General features: G+C 37.1%; 3 protein-coding genes and 1 pseudogene across 4 annotated transcripts; 2 read left to right on the forward strand and 2 right to left on the reverse strand.

Annotated features, from left to right (window-relative positions):
* The first annotated feature begins 945 nt into the window (after nt 1–945).
* On the forward strand, nt 946–14377 carry LOC104716839 (myosin-15). The gene is made up of 38 exons (XM_087468450.1): nt 946–1366; nt 1478–1624; nt 2750–2895; nt 2995–3151; nt 3335–3393; nt 3994–4150; nt 4283–4432; nt 4532–4668; nt 4759–4905; nt 4998–5099; nt 5235–5292; nt 5372–5473; nt 6126–6163; nt 6247–6373; nt 6456–6629; nt 6755–6886; nt 7445–7554; nt 7815–7875; nt 7973–8150; nt 8412–8617; nt 8783–8902; nt 8972–9070; nt 9150–9371; nt 10166–10305; nt 10398–10497; nt 10776–10826; nt 10973–11062; nt 11240–11410; nt 11558–11689; nt 11844–12020; nt 12418–12552; nt 12776–12846; nt 12941–13040; nt 13115–13171; nt 13276–13332; nt 13440–13520; nt 13608–13690; nt 13987–14377. Exons 1-38 carry the CDS (start codon nt 1241–1243, stop codon nt 14135–14137), a joined length of 4551 nt encoding a protein of 1516 aa, XP_087324576.1. The 5' UTR covers nt 946–1240; the 3' UTR covers nt 14138–14377.
* A 392-nt stretch (nt 14378–14769) lies between these two features.
* On the reverse strand, nt 14770–17095 carry LOC104716841 (uncharacterized). Its single transcript, XM_010434297.3, has 5 exons — nt 16215–17095; nt 15590–15907; nt 15340–15435; nt 15175–15242; nt 14770–15050 (listed from the first exon to the last, which is right to left on the reverse strand). The coding sequence occupies exons 1-5, from the start codon at nt 16536–16538 to the stop codon at nt 14936–14938; spliced, it is 921 nt and encodes a 306-aa protein (XP_010432599.1). The 5' UTR covers nt 16539–17095; the 3' UTR covers nt 14770–14935.
* An 833-nt stretch (nt 17096–17928) lies between these two features.
* On the forward strand, nt 17929–20273 carry LOC104716843 (pentatricopeptide repeat-containing protein At4g33170 pseudogene; annotated as a pseudogene). Its single transcript, XR_015568196.1, has one exon. The product of XR_015568196.1 is annotated as a pentatricopeptide repeat-containing protein At4g33170 pseudogene (transcript).
* Nucleotides 20245–21714, reverse strand: LOC104716842 (F-box only protein 13-like). The gene has a single exon (XM_010434298.3). It carries the CDS (start codon nt 21712–21714, stop codon nt 20425–20427), a length of 1290 nt encoding a protein of 429 aa, XP_010432600.1. The 3' UTR covers nt 20245–20424.
* Nucleotides 21715–23115: the final 1401 nt, after the last annotated feature.

Below are 23115 nucleotides of genomic sequence, written 5' to 3' on the forward strand. Positions count from 1 at the left end.
CTCTATTTTTCTAATATCTATTCTTAATTCAGACGATATCAAAGATCTACACTTCAAATCAAAGATATGTGTACCCATAGGACAAGATTGGAACGTCCTTGAACCACACTCAGATATTTCAATAATTTTCAGGTTTGGTGTTTGAGTTTGAGGAACGAAATATCATTCGAAGTTGTCACCGACGTCGCTTGGATGGTGATAACGCCAGATTAGAAACCCATTTCCGACTCATCTTTTCTCTGAATTCAACAGACTCTCAATTCAATGGATTGAGGCTTGAGACAAAAATTCACCGATTATCGGCTCTAAAGAGATGAAAGAGAGAGGAGAAAAAAGGTTCGGTCGATTTTTTTTTCTTTTTCTTTTGTTAATTTCACCAACCAATGGCAGACCGACACATATGAGATTCTAAAGGATTCTAAAAATGCTTAACTTAGAATCGATTTTAACATTTATCATGTATTTTGATTTAATCTTAAGCATCTCTTAATTGAATTTGCTCTAAGTCATGTGTTCATGCTGTGAGGAAATGTATTACCATGAATATGATTAATAATTTTTATACAAAAAAAACGCAATTAAAAGAAACAGGTCTTCGCTTTGACCTGATCATATTATTATATACCTAATTTGACCATTGTTTACAATTAAAGAAATTATCAATTATAAAATTTGCTAAAAATAACATAATTTAGTGAGTTTACTAGTTGAATTTGAACTCAATCTCGCGTGTAGCGGAATACAATTTCAATGAAAGATAACAAACTTTGATTTTTCACCCAAACACAAAATTTACTCTGGAAATTGAAGAACTTTTGAAATTGTTTTTCAAAATTTTAATATCTGTATTTGTTTAATTATCTGCAGTATTAGAGGGCGGGAAGTATTTTTTTTATTATTTATTTTTTTTGGTCACGTTGTTTGCCTTTATTGCTCTTTCGGAACTTTTTTTTTTTTTTTTTTTTTTTTGGGGGTAAGCGGTTTAAATTGAACCATTAAAAAAAAAACTGAACAGTAGTAAAAGTTTCCCATCTCTTCTCTCTTTCTCTCTCTCTCTCTCTCCTTAGGGTTTCTCTCATTCTTCTTCGTTTTGAAATTTGAAAAATTCTCTGGCGCAACCAAACCTCACGCTCACGGACTCTCTTTCTCTCTCTATGACTCTTGCTTTGCCCAATTTAATTCTCTAGGGTTTTTTTTTTCTTTTCTACTCGAGCTCTCAATCACGAGAAATTGTCTTCCAATGGAGATGAATCTGCGCAAGGGCGACAAGGTTTGGGTGGAAGATAAAGATTTGGCTTGGATTGCTGCTGATGTGCTCGATTCTTTTGCTAACAAGGTCCATGTCGTGACTTCTACTGGGAAAAAGGTTTTTGATTAACCGTTTCTTCATTGGCTGATTTTGTTCTGTTTTGTCTTCTTCTTCTTCTTCCTCGCGCTTTATTCATGTTATTTCTTTGCTGGATTTTTGGGGTTTTAGGTTTTAGTTTCCCCTGAAAAGCTATTTCGGAGGGATCCCGACGATGAAGAGCATAATGGAGTTGATGATATGACCAAGCTGACATACTTGCACGAAGCTGGTGTTCTTTATAATCTACAGAGGAGATACGCTCTTAATGATATATATGTGAGTTCTTTTTCACTATTGTTTATGAAAGATGTCTTCTTCGTGACTATATCTTAGTATTTTATACTTCCTGGGCTCTACTTTATTGAGTCGGATTTCATTCCATATGGACTGTTTACTCTTCTTCCTGGTAAAATATCGTACTCTAGAACGAGAATTATGGTTGCTTTTGGAGTTTCTTGGGTATACATTTGTGGTGTAAGTCGTTTTTTTTCCATATGAAGTGCTAACCGCTACTATATTCCATTTTCGACAAGTGCCCTGTAGACTTAAGATTTAGCTGTGAAGTATGCATTTAAGTATCTTCTCTATGGAATTTCTTATGTAACAGTAAACTGACCCCCCCCCCCCCCCCCCCGAGTGCTTTAAGTACTTGAAAATGACCCATGTAATTGAGGTCTAGTGCGTTGTTTTTGAGAAAACATTTTTGATCAGCCTACCTTTTGTGATGAAAGATTACATTTTTAGGGAAAATCTCCCTCCGCTTGTTGTTTTTGTGCGTCTTTTTCATGGATGCCTCTAGATGTTGTATTATAATTGTGATCTGATATCTTATCTAATCGAAATATAGGTAGATATTGAAGTGAAGAAATTTATTGTGACTAAATGCATTTATCATTACAGGCATTCACTTGAAAAAACTTGCTTATTTGGTATCCACTTGCACGTAAAACATCTTCGTGATCCAACCCTAACTATTGCTTTTCCTATATAAGCACGACAATTGGCGGTATAATTAAGTTTGTATTTTCGTAACCACTTTTTTGTTAGTTTGTTCGACTGCCTTTGATTTATATATATAGGTTGAAAATTCCATCTAAAGTTATGGAAGGCTTCCTTTCCGTAATGAGTTGGTGAAAGTATAATGTTTCAGACGGTTTTATACACAGCTAGATTCCCTTGTAATGCTGGCTTGCCCTTTGTAAAAATTTTGGTTGCAGCTTGGTGTCTAATTGTTTATGTCCCTATTGAGATGATAATATTTAGTTGGAACTATTGGTGGAAATAATTCCAGTCTCATTCGTGTTGCCACTCATAACTGTCAGCATTTTCTTACGCAGTTCATTTAGTATATCATTCCTGACTGCATATCTTCTTAATAATACGCTCTTTTTATTTTTGCAGACATACACTGGAAGCATTCTGATCGCTGTTAATCCGTTTAAAAAGCTTCCACATCTCTACAATGGGCACATGATGGAGCAGTACAAGGGAGCACCATTTGGTGAGCTCAGTCCACATGTTTTTGCTGTTTCTGATGTTGCATACAGGTGGTCCATTCTTCTTTTCTTTAATGTTTCTGATATTTTTTTAACTCTTTTCTGTCAGTCATGTTAATCAATTAACCCTACTTATACTTTTTAACCCAGAGCGATGATTGAAGACAGTCGAAGTCAGTCGATACTCGTCAGCGGTGAGAGTGGAGCTGGAAAAACTGAGACAACAAAACTAATCATGCAGTATCTTACATTTGTTGGGGGACGTGCTGCTGAAGATGATAGAAGTGTTGAGCAGCAAGTCCTTGAAGTAAGATTTTGCTTAGATAATTTGTATCTTTTATCTTGGTCAATGAGAAAAAACAAAATTGGAAAGATGCCTTTGACTCTCCTCCCCTGGTATTTGTTTGCAGATAAATTTTTAGGGTTGTTTCTGGTTGACTTTCTTTACTTTTGGGTGATCTATTCTAATTTTAGTATTCTTGTTCTGCAGTCAAATCCTCTCTTGGAAGCATTTGGCAATGCGAAAACAGTTAGGAATGATAATTCCAGGTGGGTTACGGAATTTTGTTTTCCTCTGTTTATTTTTTTCAATGAAAACTAGGAGGTGTTTCTTTAAGTGCTCTTATGTCATTTCTCAACAATTTTTTTTATTACAGTATCGTTATAACTGATTAGTACACATACGAGTTTTTTGGATGCCTTTATGTTTATAATGAGTTATCTAGAGCTGTTTGAAACCAGTGGTAATGGCGGTTTATGATGTCGGTATCTCCTTAGGAAAGTTTTGAACTCTGGTGGTTCTACTTTAGATAATATGGTCTATTGACAACCTTTTTCATTAAGACTTTAAGACCCCTTGTATCAGTGTGAAATGCAGTATGAGGTCTGTTTGGTCTATTAAAATAGTCCCTGTACTTGAAGTTTGGTAACAAATTTACTGCTAATGGGAGGAATTACCCTTCTTTTTGTTCTCATTTCGTATGTGAAGAAGTAATTAGAGTTTATGATTCTAGAATCTCATTTTGCAAATTTTTAATGCATTATGGAATCTAGATGTTCTGTTACTGCAATAATTTTTTGTGTGGCCTAGCTTTTTCCAATTAAATTATACGATCTACTGACCAGTCTACTGATTTTTTGTTTGTTTAGCCGTTTTGGAAAGTTTGTCGAAATCCAGTTTGATGCAAGTGGTAGAATATCTGGTGCTGCAATCAGAACCTATCTTCTGGAGAGATCACGTGTAGTCCGGATAGCAGACCCCGAGAGGAATTATCATTGCTTTTATCAGTTGTGCGCTTCAGGGAATGTAATTCTTCTTCCTGCTCTGTATACATCTCATAAGATATTGGTTTCGGTTCTTATTATCTGATCGCCGCCACTGATTTGGTCAATTTACATATGCTGATTACTAATTCGTCAATGTTCTTACTTTGTGTAGGACGCTGAGAAATATAAACTAAGCAATCCTCGTCAATTTCATTATTTAAATCAAAGCAAGACTTATGAACTAGAAGGAGTCAGCAGTGCAGAAGAGTATAAGAATACAAGGAGGGCAATGGATATTGTGGGCATAAGTCATGACGAGCAGGTTTTTATTTTTTCACTTATAATTGAATTTCATATGTTTTTTTTTCTTCTGTTAGTTTCTGAAAGTCCTTCCTTGTTTCCTGCACAAATCATTTATCAGGAAGGAATATTCCGCACGCTTGCTGCGATTTTACATCTTGGAAATGTTGAGTTTTCCTCAGGGCGAGAGCACGACTCGTCGGTGGTAAAGGATCGGGAATCTAGACTTCATCTGCAGATGGCTGCTGATCTTTTCAAGTACAGAAGTTTTTTTGATAGTACTCATTTTAACCATGTGTACGAAGAATTAGCTTGTTTACTTTGTTGTATCCATGTAAAATTAATCAGGTGTGATGCAAATCTTTTGCTGGCTTCTCTCTGCACACGTTCAATTCTGACCCGTGAAGGCATCATTATCAAAGCACTTGACCCTAATGAAGCTGTTGCTAGCCGGGATACACTTGCGAAGACTGTTTACGCCCATCTGTTTGACTGGTTTGCATTTAATTTATTAATCCCTTCATTTAATGGGTATTTGTTGATGCGTTACACTTGTACTTAAACTATTCGTCTTATGCTTCTGTCAGGCTGGTTGATAAGATCAATAAGTCTGTTGGGCAAGATCCAGACTCCCGTTTTCAAATTGGAGTCCTGGACATTTACGGATTTGAATGCTTTAAGAATAACAGGTTAGCAATGATACGTGAAACTAATTAATAGATAGCTCTTTCCTTTCTCAACCCTAACTTTTTGTTAGTTTTACTTGGGGCACCATTTTTAGCTGTGAACTGTGTAAACTTTATCTGGGCTGTTTCATTCTGCAGTTTTGAACAATTTTGCATCAACTTTGCAAATGAAAAGCTGCAGCAACATTTCAATGAGGTAATATAGGTGACTCTTTTTCAAAAATTTTGCCAGAGAATATTGCTTCCTCTCCTTACGATCTCTGCTCTGTTTTCAGCATGTATTCAAGATGGAGCAGGATGAGTATAGAAAAGAAGAAATTAATTGGAGTTATATTGAGTTTATTGACAACCAGGATGTCTTGGACCTTATTGAGAAGGTACGTTTCTCTCTGTTTCAATCAGATTTAGATTTTAGAGCCTGTTCTGTTCTAGTTTCTTGCCCCATATCCTTTTGTTATCTCTGAAACTTGAAGCAGCCTAAGTTGTATCAGAATTTCAATATGGTTTGTTAATTTTGGTTTCAATCATGTCTGTATATTTGTATACAGTTACTTTACTTAGCTTGTCGGAAAAGAGTTTAAAACCCTTTTTTGGGTCAAAAGTTCAACACCATTTAAAGAGGGACTTGTTGAATCGTGCCAACTCTAAAAAATCGTGTGGTTCAATTCAATGTTATTCTTTCTCTTGCTTTTGACATTACTCAACGCCGTCAGCATAGTTTAGAAACAAATGGTATCACTATTGTTATATTGCATTGCATGTTGCATACGTTGGCCTGGTTAATGTAACCAATACATTTACCGGCAGGTCTAAATTATTTAAGATGCCATTGTTATTCCCATGATAGAAATGGACGATCACGGCTCCAGTCTATTAATGCAAGAATAATAGAATTCTGTGAAAGACACTTCTTTTTTGGTTAAATTTTTTAATTGCTTTTTGGTATGGTATATCTTCTTTTCAAATTTTGGTAGCAAAATTGATCGATCTTCCTCTAATTCTAATATTATTATTTTTTGCTGTCTGCAGAAGCCTATTGGAGTAATTGCACTCTTGGATGAAGCTTGGTACAATATCTTGTCTCATCTTGTGTCTCCACAATACTTATATTTTCTTTGCGCTGACATATCTTTGTTTGCCGTATATGCAGCATGTTTCCTAGATTAACTCATGAGTCATTTTCAATGAAGCTGTTCCAGAATTTTAAATGTCATCCTAGATTGGAGAAGGCAAAGTTTTCAGAGACGGATTTTACCCTCTCTCATTACGCTGGCAAGGCAAGTCTTGCTACAGAACATAGCTAAATGTTATTTTGTTCCGTTAAGATCTCAATGAGTTTGTGCCATACCAATTCTGCAGGTTACTTATCAAACTGAAGCATTTTTGGATAAAAACCGTGATTATACTATAGTGGAACATTGCAATCTGCTGTCTTCCTCCAAATGCCCTTTCGTTGCTGGACTTTTTCCCCCAGCTCCGGAAGATTCTGCCAGATCTTCTTACAAATTTTCTTCTGTGTCTTCCAGATTTAAGGTAGGGAAATTGTCCAGCTAATTTCTTTTTTTCATTGCAAGGTCGTCGGTCATTAAAGTTGCGTGTATCAAGAACTATTGATCGTAAAACCAATAATCGATTTGATCATTTAATTTTGAATTTAGCAACAACTTCAAGCCCTCATGGAAACTCTCAGCAAAACGGAGCCTCATTATGTTCGTTGTGTGAAGCCAAACTCACTCAACAAACCTCAAAAGTTCGAGAGTCTTAGTGTTTTACATCAACTTCGTTGTGGGGTTAGTGGATTACGTTATCTTACTCTATTTTCCATTTTCCTTTGTAATCATGGTCTACTTGTAATTAGAGAAAGCTTCAGCTTTTTTTTTTCGTTTTTGTTTGTAGCTAGTCTGGTATCTCAAATTCTCAATTGTTCTGTTCTTTGACGTAAATGAAGTGTGTCATGTTTTTCTATCATGATTATATTTTTTTCTTGTCACAGAATGCATATATTTTTTCCCAGCCATGATAGGCTATTAACTTCATATTTTTGCTCATTTATTATTTGGTCTTCATCATCTATTATAAATGTGAGTTCGTAAAGATCAAAATGCATTATTGACGTAATCTAAATGAACTTAGCCTTCTCTTCTTAAGGCTTTTGTGCTGTCTAATGTAGTACATGTTAAGCTACACCTGTTTTCTCAATGCCTGATTGTGTCCTTAAGTTGACCATTAAAGTGATCTGACTTACACTTCAGCTGGTTGTACTAGTCTTTTCATATACACGCTTTATCTTCGTTTCCTTTGTTTGGTTTATTAACTTTGATGATGTCTGGTATCTCACAATTGGATAGGGTGTACTAGAAGCTGTTCGAATTAGTCTAGCAGGGTACCCCACTCGAAGAAATTATTCAGACTTCGTGGATCGGTTTGGTCTGCTTGCTCCAGAATTCATGGATGAGAGGTGAGATGATTCTAAGATTAATTTCAGAGTGTTATTTATTCTATACATGCTTAAGTTATTTGACATGTTTCTGTGACCATTTGATTGAGGAAAACTAGATGGTGTGTATCTATAGAACTGAAACATTATACATAGCTTCTGGCCAGACAGGACAAATACCCTTGACCTTGATGTCATTTATGTGTCTTATTTCTTGTATCCTGCATTGAATAATCCTTATTGTCAACCACGAGTAACTTCTTAATATACTTTATCTGCAGCAATGATGAGCAGGCACTGACTGAGAAAATCTTGAGGAAATTAGGTCTTGGGAATAATCAGGTATGCTTCTTGGTGGGCTGAAAACCAAACGATTTTGCTACATGGCTCTTGCTAGATACTCTAATTGAATTGTTAATATTTGGAACATAATTTACAGCTAGGCCGGACAAAAGTGTTCCTTAGAGCTGGTCAAATTGGCATTTTGGACTCTAAGCGGGCTGAAGTTCTTGATGCTTCTGCAAGACTAATTCAGCGAAGACTGAGAACATTTGTTACGCACCAAAACTTCATCTCTGCGCGGGCTTCTGCAATTTCAATTCAGGCATACTGTAGAGGTTTCTTTCTCATTTACTATTTTTTTTTCTTCTTTCTTTGTGCAAGTGCTTTTCTCTTGCAGTCGAAATTTTGTAGTCTTTATCAAATCTTGCAGTCAAATGTGCTATTCTCTGAAAAATATTGTATTGATTTCTTTTGCTAAGCATGCTCACATGAATATTCCATGCAAATTGTCGTTACTAGTGAATGAATGCCTTGTATATGTTTTTTCCTCTATCTCTGTTTTATTTCTAAGCCTAATAATAATTTCTGTTGGCAAGGATGCCTGTCTCGAAATGTTTATGTCACGAAAAGGAATGAAGCAGCAGCTGTCTTGGTACAAAAGCATGTACGCAGGAGGCTGTCAAGATGTGCATTTGTAAAACTTGTATCAGCTGCCATTGCAATACAGTCTTGCATCCGCGCTAATTCAACTCGCTTAAAGTTTTCACATCAAAAAGAGACTAGAGCTGCCTCTATAATTCAGGTACTTACGATCTGGAAGTTTGTACGGTACATTTCTGTTACACTTTTGTGTTATTAATAGGGTAATCTAGAGTCGTCTAGTTTCCTGATGTATTTAACCTCACTCATGATTTCAGTCTCTAATTCATTTCTTGTGCTTGAATATTGTGTGTTATAAATCTTGTAGGCTCATTGGAGAATCCATAAGTTTCGTTCAGCATTCAGACACCGTCAATCATCTATTATTGCTATTCAGTGTCGTTGGCGGCAGAAGCTTGCAAAGAGAGAGTTTAGAAAACTTAAACAAGTATGTCTCAGTTATGATCTCAAGCAGGATTATTTCAATTCACTAAGCCGTTACTCAAATATCTTGCAGGCAGCTAATGAAACAGGTGCTTTGCGATTAGCTAAAACTAAACTTGAGAAGCGGTTAGAAGATCTTGAATGGCGATTGCAGCTTGAGAAACGATTGAGAGTATGTTGCCAATATTGTCATTTATATTGTATTGATCTCCTGAAACAGATTAAATAACCACAAAATGCTGTAAATACAGACAAGTGGTGAGGACGCCAAGTCAGGTGAAATATCTAAGCTTCAGAAAACATTGGAATCCTTCAGCCTCAAACTAGACGCAGCTAGGCTGGCTACCATTAATGAGTGCAATAAGAATGCAGTGCTTGAAAAGCAACTAGACATATCCATGAAAGAGAAGTCTGCTGTTGAAAGAGAGCTTAATGGGATGGTGGAACTAAAGAAAGATAACGCCTTGTTGAAGGTAATTTCCCTCTTTCTCTATTAAATATGTTAAAAAGCTTATTGTGTTAGATTTTGGGACTTGGACTACCTTTCTAAGGGCTCTTGTCTTCATCATTAGTTTCTCTTTGGCTGATGGGCAAAGACTTTGCAAAAAAATCTATAGAAATTTCAAATACATGATATTTGCATGTAGAAAAACATCCCTTGTTTTCACTTCAAATTGATGACCACTGACACTTGATTGATTGGGAGTGTACTAATAGCTTCTCAGCTTTCTTGGTCATAAGAGGCCATTTTGAGTCTCTTCCCCTAGGTCGACTGCAATCATGATTTAATTAATCTTGCTGGTTGGTCATGCTTTTTTACTCTTCGATAATTCTCAGTTGGTGCTGAAAGAGTGGTGGCTGCAATTTGAAGTATAGACACCTCTTTTTTTTTTGAGTGGTGGCTGCAATGTTGAATAACGTTTTTACAACTTGTGCAACATAGTTTGAGAAGTATAGACACCTCTTATTTCTGGCTATATAGAAATTTGCTATCGACTATTTTAGCATGATCCCGGTTCGGGAGAGTGTGAAATTCGATATACAGTATATTGTGAAAGGGTTAGTATGAGATTCTGAGCAATGGTCTCTAAAGTGATTACATCTTTGATCAGCATGTCTTATTCTTTTCTTTGTTCGCTGCTCTATCTGTTTTCAACATAGCATCATATTGGTTATTTTTTTGAAATGTTTTCTCTCTTTGCTTAGAGACCCAAATCTTGTTGTCTTGGCTGTTCATGGGTTTCTGCTAACACTTTTTTATTCACAGAACTCGATGAACTCCTTGGAAAAGAAGAATCTGGTTCTGGAGAAGGAGCTTGTCAATGCGAAAAATGATTGCAATAACACACTACAGAAGTTGAAGGAAGCTGAAAAAAGATGTTCTGAACTCCAGACGAATGTTCAAAGGTTTGTAGTTGCAGTTCGCTTCTCTAGTCACCCCTAGGTTTTTTTTATTTAACACACATTTTGTTTTATTTCTTAAAATTCTTTTTATTCAGCCTTGAGGAGAAACTCTCTCATCTGGAAAATGAGAACCATGTCTTGAGGCAAAAGAGGCTAATCACATCCCCAGAGAGAGCTGGACAGATACTTGGTGAAGTATGTAATTTTTGACTATTCTCTGCTGCACTTTCTGTTATATGCATGTGCGTACTGCAATGTGGGATTTCCTTAATATTTGAACCATGCGTTTCTCCACGTTGCTTGTTAATTGATTGAGGTTTTCCTGGTTTCCTTCAAGCATAGCTCCTGTAAAATAGATACATATCCTGAAACATGTGCTTTCATTTTCTCTGAGCACACACCCGTTTGTCGTCATCCTGATTTCTATGGTCTTCACCTTTTACTAACAGTTTCTTGTAACCTTCTCCCAACAGAAACATTCTAGTGCTGTTGTACCAGTTCAAAATGACAGGAGATCTATATTTGTAAGTAACTACACCTTCTAACTAATTTTATATGTTTCATTACATCTATCTTTCTTTATTTGTTTCATTTGCTCCATCTTTTCTTTTATTCCTAGTCTGTTAATGCTTGAAAATGAGTACTCTACTTAAGTCATAAATATATACAGGAGACACCAACACCTTCAAAGCACATCATGCCATTTTCACATAGCCTGTCAGAATCACGTCGATCCAAATTCACTGCAGAAAGAAACCTGGTACAAATTCACTGCCATTTTTGTTAAGCTGTCAATTTTTTTTTTACTACTTTTTCAAAAAATACTGTTTGACTATGATGGAAGGAACTTGTTTTCCTGAAGTGATAATAACATAATGCTTGTTTGTTGTTGGCTAAAGTGGATCTAATGTTGATGTAAGTTACCACTATATTGCAGGAGAACTACGAATTGCTCTCCAGGTGTATAAAGGAAAATTTGGGATTCAATGATGATAAGCCACTGGCTGCTTGTGTGATATATAAATGTCTTCTTCACTGGCATGCCTTTGAATCTGAGAGCACAGCCATATTTAACATCATTATCGAGGGAATCAATGAAGCCCTGAAGGTGATTCTTGTGTTGTTACATATATTACCGATCTCCTTGTTGAAGGGATTTTGTAACTACTTTCTTCCAAGTTGGATTACCAGCAACAAATTGATAGGGACTCTTTCATGTAATGATTGTCGTCTGTTTTTTATATGTTTATTTCAGGGTAAAGATGAGAATAGTGTATTACCATATTGGCTCTCAAACGCTTCAGCACTTCTATGTCTCTTGCAGAGGAATCTGCGGTCGAATAGTTTTCTAAATGCTAATGCTCAACGTTCTGGGAGGGCTACATATGTGAGTTCAATTGATATCTCCACTTAAGCATTGAGAGTAGTTTGCGTGTTTCATTTCTATGGAATTGGATTACTATGGAGATTCAGTAGTAGGGTAATAAACTTGTTATTAAATGTTTAGTTAGTAAACTTATATTCTGTTTCTTGCGTACCAGGGAGTAAGGTCTCCTTTTAAACTTCATGGACCTGACGATGGTGCTTCGCATATAGAAGCAAGATATCCAGCATTATTATTTAAACAGCAGCTGACAGCATGTGTGGAGAAGATCTATGGTTTAATTCGTGATAATTTGAAAAAGGAATTGTCACCGCTTCTGGGATCATGCATTCAGGTAAGAATCCGAAAGTAGATACATATTCGGCACCTTTGACGTTGCTTGTCTAGATTATTGATTGGATGTCAATGTTTTTAGTTCATCAAAATACTCAGTTGCAGGGACTTTATATGACATTTGGTGGAAGATAAAATTGAGAAATTACGGTTTCTTATTTGAAGTACATAGTATCAAGTTGTATACAGCATTATATGTTTTTTATGTGACAGAAGATCTGACTGATTGTTGGTGCCTTTAATTCATCAGAAAACAACAACTTAGTGAAGCTAGTGCTAGATATTTTGTATTCTACTGCATTGTGGTGGACATTCATCATCTCTTTAGTTTCTATATACAAGAATTTTTTGTGGAAATATGTGATGATTTTTCACGAATTTCTTTAATGATTCTCAAGGCACCCAAAGCTTCACGAGGAATTGCTGGAAAATCTAGATCACCAGGTGGTGTGCCGCAGCAATCACCAAGTAGTCAATGGGAAAGTATACTCAAATTCTTGGATTCTCTTATGTCCCGCCTACGCGAAAATCATGTATGCATATCTCATAGTTTCAATTATAATGTCTGTTTTTACCGACATTGTTTCATATGCAGTTTTTTTTTGTATTGCTCTAAATTAATGTCTTAGGCATAGTACTTTGTTCCTTTCCTGTTTCTCCACATATGACTGCTCATGTACCATGGTTCTTTGTGCTTTAAGAATATCTGCATTGCTTTTTTAAAAATCTTTTCTAACCTGACTATTGTATTGGTAGGTACCCTCGTTCTTCATTCGCAAACTTGTGACTCAGGTTTTCTCATTTATCAACCTATCACTTTTCAACAGGTATATGTGATCTTAATTTCAGTTCTTTGTTGTATTGTATAGCCTACTGCAGATTACCTTTGTTTCTGCATATCTAATCTGAACTCTTCTTCAGTCTTCTTCTTCGTCGTGAATGTTGCACATTTTCAAATGGAGAATATGTGAAATCTGGGATTTCAGAATTGGAGAAGTGGATAGCCAATGTAAAGGAGGAGGTACACCATGTTATACACCCGTTGGTTGCTTCATAGATGGATGCTATCTGTGTTCTAAAATTTTGTGAATGCAGTTTGCAGGAACATCTTGGCATGAGTTAAATTACATAAGACAAGCTGTTGGATTCTTGGTAAAACTCATCTTCTTCTCTGATAAAAAAAGCGTGGTTTCTTTTTTATAGGGGAACTTGCATTTAACTGGTTTTTATTTTATGCATTCTTTAATTCATCCTAGGTTATACACCAAAAAAGAAAGAAATCATTGGATGAAATCAGGCAGGATCTGTGCCCGGTACGTTGATATTTTCTTTTGGCTTCCGGTTTTGTTCATTTTAATTCCAGGCAATTAAGCAGTTTTGCAATCTCATGAAAACTCGGCACTATTTTATTCTGTTATAGGCATTGACAATAAGGCAAATATATCGAATAAGTACGATGTATTGGGACGATAAATATGGAACTCAAAGTGTCTCAAGTGAGGTGAGTTAATGTCTAAACTCTCAATCCTGGAGGTTTGATTGGGTTGAATGTCTATTAAACACATTTACACATGTCTTTGCGCTGTAGGTGGTTTCCCAAATGAGAGTACTTGTGGACAAGGATAACCAAAAACTAAGTTCGAATTCGTTCTTGCTGGATGATGATATGAGGTATTACTATTCTCTTCCGTTTTTTTTTTCTGTGTCATTTGAATGAAATATCTTAACAGTTATTTGGCTCTCAAGTTTTTAGTTATACGTAGATAGAAGAATATGGTAGTGACAAAAATATTTTATCTCTAGTTCTGAGAATCCTTGTAGATTGGCATTTCTAGGGTTTGGTTGGGCATTTGGTTGAGAGTTAAGAGTAAGAGTCTCTTTAATCATGTTTATCTAGAATAACTCAGATGTAGTTTAAGTTGTCTACATTATATTAATCTTACTCTTTTGCTTTTGTGTGTGTGCAGCATTCCTTTCTCTGCAGAAGATATAGACAAGGCTATTCCTGTATTAGACCCATCTGAAATAGAACCACCAAAATTCGTATCAGAATATACTTGTGCACAGTCCCTTGTGAAGAAACCCTCCACAGCTTCAGCCTCAAAGCAGATCATTTGATGCATATGAGCGTGATTATGCATCAATTAGTAATTTGGCAATGCAAATTTCTCATTAAGAGAATGAACAATGGAAGCTTAGACTTTGTAACTGTAGAATTATATACTAAATGATAATGGCCAAATGTTTGTAGTTGTCCGACTTTGTCAGTTTTTTTCTCTTGTTTGGACTGTAAATGGTAGAACATCTTTGTAAATATATTAAGTAGTGAATGAATCCTCATAATTCTTTTGAGATTCATAATTGTTTCCAATGCTTTCTGAGATTTTTATTCAAACGTTAATGGAGCAAACTTGCTGACAACTACATATGTTTCTTATATCAATGTGAGCATTGCCGTGAGGGATTCGGCAACGAGGATGATTTTGTTCAAACGTTAATGGGGCAAACTTGCTGACTACTACATACGTTTATTATAACAATGTGAGCATTGACGCGAGGGATTCGGTAACGATGATATACGTGGCCAGAAAAATTTTGACTTTTGAGAAGAAAGTGATTGATAGTTTTGGCAGTTTCGGAAACCACCAACTTTGAACTACTTAATTTTGTCATTGTATTGGTGGCCAAATCAATGACTCTGTTCACACCAATTCATACCCAATATTCATATCAAAGAAGAATATATAAACTACAAGGAAGTATATGCGTATATATAATGGTAAAAACAATATGGCAAGTAAAAGGGAAAATTACATGAAAAATGAGAAAGCATGGCAAGAAAAGTAGCAAGATTACGTAACGAATAGTAGCTTAACACTAAACAAGCGGAAGAATCTGTATACAAAATTACAGCTCTTAAGAACCCTTCAAAAATCTCAAAACGATATTGTTAAACTCTTGTGCACATTCGATCTGAGGAACGTGCGAGGTGTTGTCGATAATTTCTAGTTTCGTTTTGTCTCCAAGAACCCTACACAGATATACCAACCATTATATAGCTAACAATTAAATAATATGCTTAAGAATGTTGACATATAAAAACAATTCATCTAGTATAATTTTCTACGTCAAAACTTGAACAATATATGACTTACTCTTTTAATTCGTAAGCCATCTTCACAGGAAATATCTGATCTTTGTCTCCCCATACTATTAGGACCTCCTAGGAGTTTAAATATAAATGCCCAACTTTAGTAAGATGAATTGGATTTAAGTGTATACTCATATCAACTCTGAAGTAATAAATATCACGTACATACCTGAGAAAGAGGATCGATGTTTAAATTCTCGTTCCGGCCAAAAGTCACCCCCTTCAATAATTCAATCTTCTCTGTTCTATTCTTTGTATATAAATTCTACATTATAAAGTCCGGATTAGTTACAAATTTTGCTAGAAAAGAAAACGTCAATAAACCTTTGATGCATGGTCATTTACGATGTCAGCAGAATTGTTCTTTTCCCCCAAATGCAAAAGAAGCAAAAGAAGAAGACAGTACTTGGGCTACTTACACTAATAACGTCGTTCCAGAAAGCATTGGGAAACATACTAAGTATCCGCGAAGAAGATGCCAAAGCCATAAGTGTGCGAAGCTCAGCTGCAGTGGATGGTAACATAACTTTCTCGATGACCTCACAGTTGGATCGTTGCAATAAACTTTCACTGTCACACTTTCGCATGTTGACACCAGAGCTTGCAATCACTACTTTCTCCACTTTTTCCGGACACAATTTTGCCAAATGGTATGCCACAAAACCGCCGTAGCTTGTTCCAACCACACTATACTTGCCTATTCCTAATTTCTCCATTAGCTTTGCCATACATTCCGCCTATATTAAAACCATATGTGTTGATATATTATATTTAAAAGATCGTTCAAACATTTTTCTATCTGAGCACTATACATCAAGTATTGATCCCAATATGATCACAAATTTTGAGATATAGATATTAAATTAAAAATAAAATATGAAGTAGGAAAGAAATAAAAGAATATACTAAACAGAACAAACAAATTTCTGAAATATTTTTGCTATTTGGTTTTTTAGCTAACATTTTCTGACAAGCTAGTGGGAAATTTATAGAATAAAAACATAATATAATATATATAATAGAGAGAGAGAGGTTTATGTAAACCTGGAAGACTTCGGTGCGGTTGGTGGAGGAAGTGGTAGAGTCACCGAAGAAGACAAGATCGGGAGAATAGAGCCTGAAAACAGAGGGAGAGAAGGCTTGAATCTGTCGCCGCCACTGCCACATAGAGGATGGACCGAAGCCGTGGAGGAGAAGCATAACAGGTCTGTCGTCGTCATCATCGCTCCGGTGTGGTGGTCCCCAGAAGTGGATGGTTGTTTCAGAGTCTATGGAAAGCGTCTGCGACGTCAATCCTGCCGCCGTGAGGCAACGGCGGAGGTAGCCTTCTAGAAAGCGCGTCGGGCTTAGGTAAGACGACAGCGACATATCTCTACTACCTCTTCTTGTCCGAGAGAGAGAGAGAGAGAGTATAAAGAAACGGTGACGAATGATAGAAAAAAAGATTAGTAGATGAGGCAAGTTAACTTTTTTATTCAATGTGTAGTGTAGGGACGTTAAAGGAATAGTATTGTATCTCAATAATTTTAAGTTTTCTTTTAAAACTTTTTAAAATATGTTTGTTGTAATGTAATTGTCGCACATATTGGTGTAACGGACCTCTAAGAATTAATTTGTTGTCTTGAAAAAAAATGATAAATTCTCTCTCTTTTTTGGTTATTTGAGTCCGTTTTTAAACAGAGTAGTTTGTTCAAAAATCAAACAAATTTTGAATGTCTCAAAGAGTATAGGTGGGCAATCTTAAAAACATGAAGTTTAGGTCCTTTTTGTACAAGACCTAAAACCAAATCCAAAAACTTCTTTAAAAAAAGAGAGCACTTACTTTGGTTTTGGTTAGTTTTTCTTAGTTAATTGTAATTAATGTGTTTCTAGTTACTACTACACTTACTAAGATGTATTTGCAGATTTAAATAAAAAGCACTGTTCTGTTCTGTTTTTTTTTTTTTTTGGACAACTGTTCTGTTCTGTTCTGTTAAGTGTTAATGGTTAAGTTAAATTATGAGTTGCTTGATTTGCAAGATTACAACAACACCTCTCAACTTTTAAAGGTTACATTTTTAACCCGATCATGCGAGCAACCTCCAAGGCCATCATCCCTTTCTCTTTTGACAGATCTCCCAAAGTTCAATGTCACCTCTTTCTTTCTTCTCTCCCTCCTCCTCCTCTGCGTCTCACGTCTGCTTCTTCGCCGGTCTCATCATCTTCGTCGCAATGGTTCGGCTTTCTTCGGGATGCGATCTCCACGTCGGACTTGACGCTCGGAAAATGTACCCACGCACGTATCTTAGCCTCCGAGGATAACCCAGAACGGTTCCTGGTTAACAATCTCATCTCCATGTACTCCAAGTGTGGTTCACTCACTTACGCCCGCCGAGTGTTCGACTTAATGCCTGAAAGAGATCTTGTTTCCTGGAACTCGGTTTTAGCTGCCTATGCACAGTTTTCCGAAGGTGCTGCTGCTGTCGAGAACATCGAAGAAGCTTTTCTTCTCTTCCGGATTTTACGGCTGGACGTTGTGTATACCAGTCGAATGACTCTGGCTCCAATATTGAAACTGTGTTTGAATTCTGGATATGTGTGGGCTTCAGAGTCATTTCATGGGTATGCTTGCAAGATTGGTTTGGACGGTGATGAATTTGTTGCCGGAGCTCTCGTTAATATCTATTTGAAGTTTGGTAAGGTTAAGGAAGGTAAAGTTTTGTTCGAGGAGATGTCTTATAGAGATGTGGTGTTATGGAACTTGATGTTGAAGGCTTAAATGGAAATGGGTTTTAAGGAAGAAGCCATAGACCTTTCTTCTGAGTTTCTTAAATGTGGCTTACATCCCAATGAAATCACTTCTCGTTTACTCGCTAGAATCTCTGGTGATGATTCTGAAGCAGGACAAGTGAAATCTTTTGCAAATGGTAACGATGTGTCTGCTGTTTCAGAGATTATATCAAAGAACAAAAGATTGAGTGGATATCTCCATGCAGGCCAGTACTCAGCTCTTCTCAAGTGTTTTGGCGATATGGTTGAGTGCGAGTTGGAATGTGATCAAGTCACATTTATTTTAGTGTTAGCTACCGCTGTTAGGTTAGATAGTTTAGCGTTAGGACAGCAAGTTCATTGTATGGCATTGAAGTTAGGACTTGATGTGATGCTCACTGTTGCAAATAGTCTAATAAACATGTACTGTAAACTGAGAAAAATTGGTTTCGCTAGGAAAGTATTTCATAATATGAGTGAAAGAGATTTGGTTTCGTGGAATTCAGTTATCACCGGGTTTGTTCAAAGTGGCCTAGAGATGGAAGCAGTGTGTTTGTTTATGCAGCTTTTACGTTGTGGCCTTACACCAGACCAGTATACTATGACGAGTGTTCTAAAGGCTGCTTCTTCTCTTCCTGATAGCTTGTCGTTGAACAAACAAGTTCATGTTCATGCAATTAAAATCAACAATGTTGCTGACAGTTTTGTCTCTACTGCTCTGATTGATGCCTACTCTCGGAACAGATGTATGACAGAGGCAGAGGTTTTGTTTGAGAGGAGTAAGTTTGATCTCGTCGCTTGGAATGCAATGATGTCTGGTTATACGCAAAGCCATAACGGTCTTAAGACTCTGAAGCTTTTTGCTTTGATGCATAAACAGGGAGAGAGATCTGATGATTTCACGCTCGCAACAGTGCTTAAAACATGTGGTTCCTTGTTTGCAATAAATCAAGGAATGCAAGTCCATGCCTATGCAATCAAATCTGGATATCACTTAGATCTATGGGTCAGCAGTGGGATTTTGGATATGTATGTAAAATGTGGTGATATGAGTGCAGCACAGCTTGCTTTCAATACTATTCCTGTGCCTGACGATGTTGCTTGGACGACTATGATATCAGGATGCATAGAAAATGGAGAAGAAGAACGAGCTTATCATGTTTATAGCCAGATGAGGCTCATGGGAGTGTTGCCTGATGAATTTACAATAGCCACACTTGCGAAAGCAAGCTCCTGTTTGACGGCATTAGAACAGGGGCGCCAAATTCATGCAAATGCCCTCAAGTTGAATTGCACGGGTGACCCGTTCGTTGGAACTTCGCTTGTGGACATGTATGCTAAGTGCGGATGCATAGACGATGCATATTCTTTGTTTAAAAGAATACAGATGAGGAACATTGCTGCCTGGAATGCTATGTTAGTGGGATTAGCTCAACACGGGGAAGGGAAAGAAGCTCTCCAGATTTTCAAACAGATGAAATCTCTGGGTGTAAAACCTGATAAGGTCACGTTTATCGGCGTTCTGTCTGCTTGCAGTCACTCAGGTTTCGTATCAGAGGCATACAAGCATATTGGATCAATGCATCGTGACTATGGCATTAAACCTGAAATAGAACACTACTCTTGTTTGGCTGATACACTTGGCCGTGCTGGATTTGTCAAAGAGGCTGAAAATTTGATCGAGTCAATGTCCATGGAAGCTTCAGCATCGATGTACAGAACTCTGCTTGCAGCTTGCCGAGTTAAAGGGGACACAGAGACAGGGAAGAGAGTGGCAACTAAGCTTTTGGAGCTAGAGCCTTTGGACTCATCAGCCTATGTGCTTTTATCCAACATGTATGCTGCTGCTTCCAAATGGGATGAGATGAAACTTGTCAGGACGATGATGAAAGGGCAGAAAGTGAAGAAAGACCCGGGTTTCAGTTGGATAGAGGTGAAAAACAAGATCCATGTATTTGTTGTTGATGATAGGTCCAACCCGCAAACCGAGTTGATATACAGGAAAGTAAAAGATGTGATAAGAGACATCAAACAAGAAGGGTATGTCCCTGAGACAGATTTCACACTCGTAGATGTTGAAGAAGAGGAGAAAAAGCGTGCCCTGTACTACCACAGCGAAAAGCTGGCGGTTGCTTTTGGACTTATGAGCACTCCTCCATCCACACCGATCCGTGTGATTAAGAATCTTCGTGTCTGTGGAGATTGTCACAACGCGATGAAATATATAGCAAAGGTGTATGATAGAGAGATTGTACTTAGAGATGCAAACCGGTTTCACCGGTTCAAGGATGGTATTTGCTCATGTGGTGATTATTGGTAGTTGGAATTTGGAAAGTAAAGCTAAATTTCAGCAAAGCATTGATAGTTTTTGGTAAGAACAGAGCATTCCTGTTCTAACCAATGTTAATAGAGATTACAAATCAAGTTACACTGCATTCTCTGTAAGAGAAAGAATACTACATAAAACCTTACAAATCATATAACCTAATAGAGAAGCTAATGATTTTCAAACTGTAGCCTCAATCCTAGGTTGGAAGGAAAGAGCGGAAACGAAATCCACAGCTTCTCCATCCTTGAAGCATCTTGGCAACTGGCTCCACTCTTCTTCAACTAAATCATACACAAAGTATCTACAACACACCTCTGGAAGACTCGCATTGAAGCACACAAGTATCTTGTTTCCAACTCCACCAACGCAGTTTACGTCACCTTTTTTACCGTATAACTCATGAGACAAAGCAGGAGGCAACATCCCGACTTGAACCCATTCTCGGTTACTGTCAAGTCTCCAGATCCTTAAACTCGCGCTTTCAAAGAACTCAGAGAGGAGAATCACATACATTGTTCCATTACATTCCACCAAGTCGATGGAATACTCCAAGAAAGGAGGAAGAAGCTTCGGCAGCTCTGTGAAGCATCGTTTCGTGAGATCACAAGCTACAATTGTTCCGTAAGAGCTGAGAAAATAGACTGTTTCGGCATCGTCTGTAACGGTGATAACGGAAGAGTATTGCTTCGATGGACTTCTCTGGAGATTGTTACTAGCCACAACAACGTTTCCTGTTTTGCTAAGGAAATAGACTGTGCCATTGCCAATGTCAGTATCAGACTCATCCTCATGTGGTGATGACTCGTTGTTCTTGGCTGACTCCAAGTCTTGGTCTTTGCTCCATGAATCTGAGCTTGAATCATAGATCTTGAAACTGAGATTTGGGATTTCACCGGAGATTGTAACGAGCTTGTAACTGGAAGTAGTAGCAGTAGTGGTCATGGCTACAGCTTGGAGAGAGTTGTTGTTGTCATCTTGAGAGATTGGAGAAGGAAGGTCACGGGAAAATCCAGTGAGGGGGTTACGGAGGAGGAAGTCGCCGGAGAAGGAGCAGCGGAAACAGAGCAAACCACCGGAGGAAGCGACGGGGATGAAATCGCGGCGGGGGTGGAAGAGGGTATCACGGCGGTTGAGATTTTTCCAGGTGTTCTCAGTGGAATCGAAAACGAAGGAGGAAGAAGAAGTGGAATCGTGATCGTCGATCATGAAGAACCAAGGATCTCGAGAAGGGATAAGAGAGCAAGCAAGCTTGAAGCTTTTAGAGGTTTGGCTAGATCTCCATCTCTTGCAAACAGAGCTCATACGGAAGAAGCAAGAAGTTGGCAGCCACGAGAGGACTCTCTCAAGCACATCGTCGTTGAGGTCGTCCATTGGGAATTCAGAAGCTAATAAGCTTATTCTACCTTCTTCTTCTTCTTCTTCTTCTTCTTGGTCTCGTGATTTTCTTTTCCCAGTTGAGAATTCCATGTTGTTTCTTGGCTTAAATCTGGGCAGATTCAAGGGTTCTTGTCTTCTTGAGCTTTGGCTGGTGGAAAGAGATAGAATTGTTGAGAGTGGTGAAGAAGCAGACAGAGAGAGAGAGAGAATTGTGAAAGATGGGATTTTAAAGAGAGGAGGAGATATGTAATGTATGTATTGTAGTAGTCTAGAGAAGAGAGAGAAGAGAAGCTTCTTTGGCTCCTCTTTTTGAAGAGCGTTGACAATCCCCTACAAAGATACACATTGCTCTTGTGGGATTAGATATATATAGAGAGAGAAAGACAAGTAAAAGGTAAAGTTTGTGTTGTAACTTCTTCTTCACTACCCTCCCCCTGAAACCTAACTAAGCTGTGAACATAAATGTTGACTTTTTCTTAACTTGGTTTTATTGTCTGATTGGAATATAATTGTCGGTACAGGTTACAACTTACTACAATATCTGAACTCATTACATTACAATAGTCAATTAAAAAACAATGGAATTTTTATTTAGTGATCACATTTTTTCGGACCAACACTTGTAGTAGTATTAGTTTGTATTACATGATATTTTTGTGTTGTGATTGGGACTCAGAATTATTTTTGTGTGTATGAGTGATAGACTTATGTTTATACTAATTGTTTAGCTCGAAAATAAACGCAAACAAAATTTAGAAAAAAACTGTGGATTGAGACCAAAAAAAAATAATAATAATAACATCCCCAAGTCAGAGTGGTTCAAATAGTGAATCACACTTTTAAAATAACAAAAGAAAAATTAGGCCAACTAACTTTTTTTTTATAAGTTAGTTGAAAAAACATTTACGCAGCTACTTTTCTTTTAGTTGGCGCAAATTTTTCTCACTAGCGTTACCAGTTTCTTGGGTAAGGATACAAAAAGAAATTTCAAGATTATATTTTCTAGTAATAAGTATAAGATAATATCCAGATGATGCAGAACACTCTATTAATCTTTTAAACTAGAGATATACTTGTAGTTGTTACAAAAATTATCTAAACAAAAGTAGAAATACATTGCATTAATTTAAGTAAAAGAGAGAAAGGATGGAAGAACAAAAAGAGAAAGACCAAGATTAACGCACGGAGACAGTGGTTAGTTAGTAAGCCCACGGCCACGGGTGCGTGTGAGAGTTAAAGGCGGAGGAGACAAAAGCAAAAGAGAAAGCTAGGGAGCTGCCCTCTTCTCTTCTCTTCTCTCCTCCTATTTCCATCAAAAGTGGCGATTCGTGTGTCTTTGTGTGTGTGTGGGTTGTCTTCTTCCTTTTTCTTTTTCACATTTTTTTTTTTCAAACAGTTTTACCTTTCGAATAAGAAAATTAAAGGTTAATACTTTTTCTTTTGCTTGTGTTTTCTATCTACGAAAATAAAATTTACATAAACAAATTAATC

This window comes from Camelina sativa, chromosome 10 (genome assembly GCF_030686135.1).
Source record: "Camelina sativa cultivar CO46 ecotype springtype chromosome 10, ASM3068613v1".
In the NCBI taxonomy this organism is placed as follows: Eukaryota; Viridiplantae; Streptophyta; class Magnoliopsida; order Brassicales; family Brassicaceae; genus Camelina; species Camelina sativa.